The sequence below is a fragment of the Buteo buteo genome, chromosome 19, assembly GCF_964188355.1.
Source record: "Buteo buteo chromosome 19, bButBut1.hap1.1, whole genome shotgun sequence".
Lineage (NCBI taxonomy): Eukaryota > Metazoa > Chordata > Aves > Accipitriformes > Accipitridae > Buteo > Buteo buteo.
Window position 1 is genome coordinate 25,309,651 of NC_134189.1, and position 4,506 is coordinate 25,314,156.

Below are 4,506 nucleotides of genomic sequence, written 5' to 3' on the forward strand. Positions count from 1 at the left end.
TTGGCTTCATTGCTTTGAAACATTCCGACGTCCCCCCAGAACAACGAGCTTTCTCTCAGTTTTGAACCAAGGTATATTTACGTATTTTTAACACAACTTTTAGGGAAGAAAAAAAGATGGTTTATTTTATTAAATGCCTTGATTTTGATGCGTCCAGTCTATTTCGTTTCAGTTCAGTTACGTCCTGCTTTTTGGAACCGCTCTCCCTGAAGCACGAGCATAACCTTTTCACCAAACAGAACAAAAGTTCTTACACTCTCTAAATGTAGGGGGAAAAGGGAAGCGGAAAACACTGCTTGTTTCTCGTCCTTGCACATGGGCCACGGTGTAAGGCATAAATAATGCATAAATCCACCCAAAGCCATCTCTACTTCCTTTCATTAGGTCCCCGTGAATATCCTCGCACCGGGGTTTTCCTCCTTGTTCAGACCCCAAGGGTAACATGTCCGTATGTGGGCATTGCTGCCCTAACCCTGAGACCACTGACATCAGGGCTAAAATTCCCACTGCCCTAGTAGGGTCAGCATCAGGCCAGCACTGAACGCTTTGGCATCTTCCTCGCTGAGCCTCTCCAGAGGTCTCGTGGGCCAAACCGCCCAAGAAAAGTCCTCCCCTTGGTCTGGCCCTCCCCGCCTCCTCTCGAGCTGCTTCTACACCCAGCCTGCTGCACCCACCCAGAAGCCAGCGGTGGGCACCGCCTGCGAGAAGACCTGCTCATCAAAAGGAAAAGGGGCCACGGCTCTAGCAGGCACCCAGGGACTCCTCCACCTCTTACATTTCGTCTGTCTCCTGGCCTGAGCCCCTTCTTCTCAGGTACGCCTGTGGCACCTGCAGAAAGCTGTGCTTTTGGCCAGGCAGGAGCAGGAAAACCAGCTCTGCGCTCACACGCTCGCCTGGCAGCATCCTCCACGGGTGCGTGCTTGAAGAGGTCCCAACAGGCGTCCCAGAGGAGACAAGCTGGCAGGGAGCGGTGCCTGCAGGTGCAGCCGGCTCCTGCTGCTGTGTCTCTGCCAGCGCAGTGAGAAAACAACCCAGCGGGACCGGCCGGGGCTTCGGTCCTGGTGGCAAGCCCTACGTCCCAGCTGAACAAGGGGGTAGGCACCTCTGCCTCGTGGGCATGCATACCTTGGGCCCACCAGCTTGAAGACTTTACTCGGGAGGCGACTTTGGCTTGCTCCACAGGGGATGTAGGTCTACTCCTATCAGGAGGATGAGGGAACAACGCTGGCAGGTCCCAGCAGCTCTATTTCAGGGCTAGCTCAGAAATACAGAGGTCACTCGAGCGGCCAGGTGGGTGAAAAGCACCGTCTACAAAGGAGACACATGGCTGACCCCGTTAGCATTAGGGGAGGCGTTGTAGCCAGCAGCAGTGAGAGTTCATGCTGGATGACTGCTCTGTGCTGCTTTCGGGAGGTAAACACTGAGGGCCCCCAAGCCCAACTACTATCCACCTGTCCTAGGGAGCTGTTGGGCAGCTAACAAACACAGCCATCATCCATCTATCTATCTATCTATCTATCTCTCTCTCTGTCTCTCTCTGTCTCCTTTAAAGCCAGTTCCAAGCTCCCTTCTTGCCTCGTGCTCACCGATTTGGTGACGTCCACTACCCGGCCTCAGAGCCGTGAAGGCTATGTGTCACCAGTGCCCAGGCAAGGCAATGTCTGTACGGGGGACAGACAGAAGGAGGAAGGAGTGCAAGCAAGGGTCTGGCAAGCAAAGCAGGGGACCTGCTGGGAAGGAAAAGGAGAAAGGGGGGACTGCAAGCTGAGCCATTCCTGTTGAAAAAGAACAGCAGGGTTTGGACTCGGCTGGCAACCCCCACACCCCTGCAAACCCGCAGGTCGTGTCGACGGAGCATTGCTGAGCTTAGAAATTTGGCACATCCCAAGGCCCAGACAAGGCGACTGGGTCCCTTCCCAGAGCTGGGCAAGAGGGCAGAGGTTCCGTGGGCAGAGGTTCCGTGGGCAGAGGTTCCGTGTTCTGTGTTGGGGTCAGTTGCTCAGGGCAACCCTTCAGTTGCCCCTTGGCTCACCCACAGACCTGCAGAACCTGCAGCTCGGTGGAGGACGGGCTTCGCTCGGCAGCCGGCCTCGACAGGGTGAGCTGTCAAGAGTCACACTTGCTGCTTGGGAGCTCCCTGACCAAGGTAAGGACATCGACCCTCTCCCCGGCTTTTCTCCAGCGCACAGAGAGCCTCGACGGCTGACACGGCAGTCGCATCTAGTAGCGACAGCTCTACCGACACAACCCGAGGCTCTGCGGCTGCAAATCCCCCCACATCTCAGCTGGACAAGGACATTGCCCTCCTCCCCCAGAGTCTCCCTTCCGAATCAAAACTCTGCCCTGGAGAAAAAAGTCTCCTGCGGCTTTGGGGAGGAGGTTGTCGTGCCACCTTGTTCGCAGGGTGACAGAGGGAAATGCTGCCCTCGATGGGGCGGCTAACTTCAGAGGCAAAAAGACCTGCGGGGACAGCGTTGATGCTCAGGGCAGACGCTTTAAGGTATCCAATGTCCCACTCTTGATGAAAATTTCCTCGCTGTGGGAGGGCTGAGGAGCATTCATGGTGAGGAGCACCCACCCAGCTCGCTGCCTGTCCTTCTGCTGTGCTCATCTTCCCTTCGCCTTCAAAGCCAGACCTCGCTTACCTACCAAAATGACCTCCAGAAACACAAAGATTCAGGGATAGGAGGGATATTAACACCAAAGTGACTAACGATCCGATGGGAGCAGGGTTGGGCTGCTAGTATCCTCATCAATGTAGATGTCCTTACCCTGGAACATATGACTTCCCAGTCCACCTCTCGGTAGAAGAAACACCTCCCTCGTCTCGCGACTTGACGCATTTATGTCCAGTCGAGGGAGCAGGGACACTGATGGTCTGGGGTTTTGCCACCCCCACGGACACTCGTTTCTGGGCTCGGTGGGGCATATGCCGCTCACTCGCTTTGCAGGTCACCAGCATTGGTGAAACTGCACCCCAGGCTCTCGCTGTGAAAGGGGCATTTCTCTTTCAGAGGACAGAAATGCCTGTCCTGAAATACTCAGACCAGGAACCAAAATCCGCAGGAACCTGCACGGCCTCTGCTGTACCAGACAGTCTCACCGTAGATTTCGGACCGCTTCTCTGAAACCTGCTACTTTCAGTAGCACGTATACGACTTAAAATCACCTTTCCTTGGCTGAGGTAGGTTTTTCGCACATACTTGTTCAACAGCACCTTTTCTCTCCTCTCTTTATGCAGCCTGAGCAAAAGACCTGGCCATGTTTGTCCACAGCATGGATAACAGCAGCGCTCCTTTTGTTCTCCCTACCTTCTTGCTCCTGCTGCAGAACAAGAGCTACCCCGAAACCTCCACCCCTCCTGCTGGCCACGGGCTGACCGAGTCACCCATAGGACCCCCCTCAAGCAGGAACCACACTGTCTTGCAGTATCAGCTGAGGATGGGGGAAATTGCGGCAGCCAGCATGGTTTTGGGAGCGTTGTGGCTGGTCTCCGTCTTTGGAAACTCCCTCGTCTGCTTAGTAATCCACAGGAGCAGGAGGACGCAATCCACCACCAACTATTTTGTCGTCTCCCTGGCTTGCGCAGACCTTCTCATCAGTGTCGCAAGCGTGCCCTTCGTGCTGCTTCAGTTCACCTACGGCAGGTGGGTGCTGGGGAACGCCATGTGCAAGCTGGTGAGGTACGTACAGTACCTCACCCCTGGCGTCCAGATGTACGTGCTCCTCTCCATATGTGTGGATCGATTCTACACCATCCTCTACCCCCTGAGCTTCAAAGTGTCCAGGGAGAAAGCCAAGAAAATGATCCTGGCCTCCTGGCTCTTTGACGCCGGATTGGCATCACCGGCTTTCTTCTTCTACGGCTCCAACAGCGACGACCACTGCAACTTCTTCCTCCCCGGTTCTTGGGAAGGAGCCCTCTACGGTGCCATCCACCTCTTGCTGGGCTTTCTGATCCCTTCCATCCTCATCCTCCTCTTCTACCAGAAGGTCATCACGTACATTTGGAGAATAGGCACCGACGGCAGGACTGTCAGGAGGACGGTGAATATTGTCCCAAGAACAAAAGTGAAAACCATCAAGATGTTCTTAACGCTCAACTCGGTCTTCCTCCTGTCCTGGCTCCCTTTCTACGTGGCACAGCTGTGGCACCCGCAGGAAACAGACTACAGAAAGAGCACCTTGCTTTTCCTGGCCGTCACCTTGGTTTCTTTCAGCTCTTCAGCCTCCAAGCCAACCCTCTACTCCGTCTATAATGCCAACTTCAGAAGAGGGATGAAAGAAATTTGTTGCATGTCCGCCATGAAATACTACAGAAGCAACGCATACACCATCACCACCAGTTCCAGGATAGCCAAAAAAAATCACGTTGGGATCGCAGATATGGCAGCTCCAGCAAAAAATGTCACCAAAGATTCCATCTATGATGCTTTTAACAGAGAAGCAAAGGAAAAAAAGCTTGCCTGGCCCATTCAATCCAATCCCCCAAATACGTTTGTCTAG

At 54.3% G+C, this 4,506-nt stretch overlaps 1 protein-coding gene across 1 annotated transcript; it reads left to right on the forward strand.

The window, feature by feature from the left end:
- The first annotated feature begins 3,261 nt into the window (after nt 1-3,261).
- Nucleotides 3,262-4,506, forward strand: LOC142041919 (putative G-protein coupled receptor 19). The gene has a single exon (XM_075051170.1). It carries the CDS (start codon nt 3,262-3,264, stop codon nt 4,504-4,506), a length of 1,245 nt encoding a protein of 414 aa, XP_074907271.1.

Coding starts and splice junctions, on each gene's coding strand:
- LOC142041919 (XM_075051170.1), top strand. CDS start 3,262: ATGTTTGTCCACAGCATGGATAACAGCAGCGCTCCTTTTGTTCTCCCT.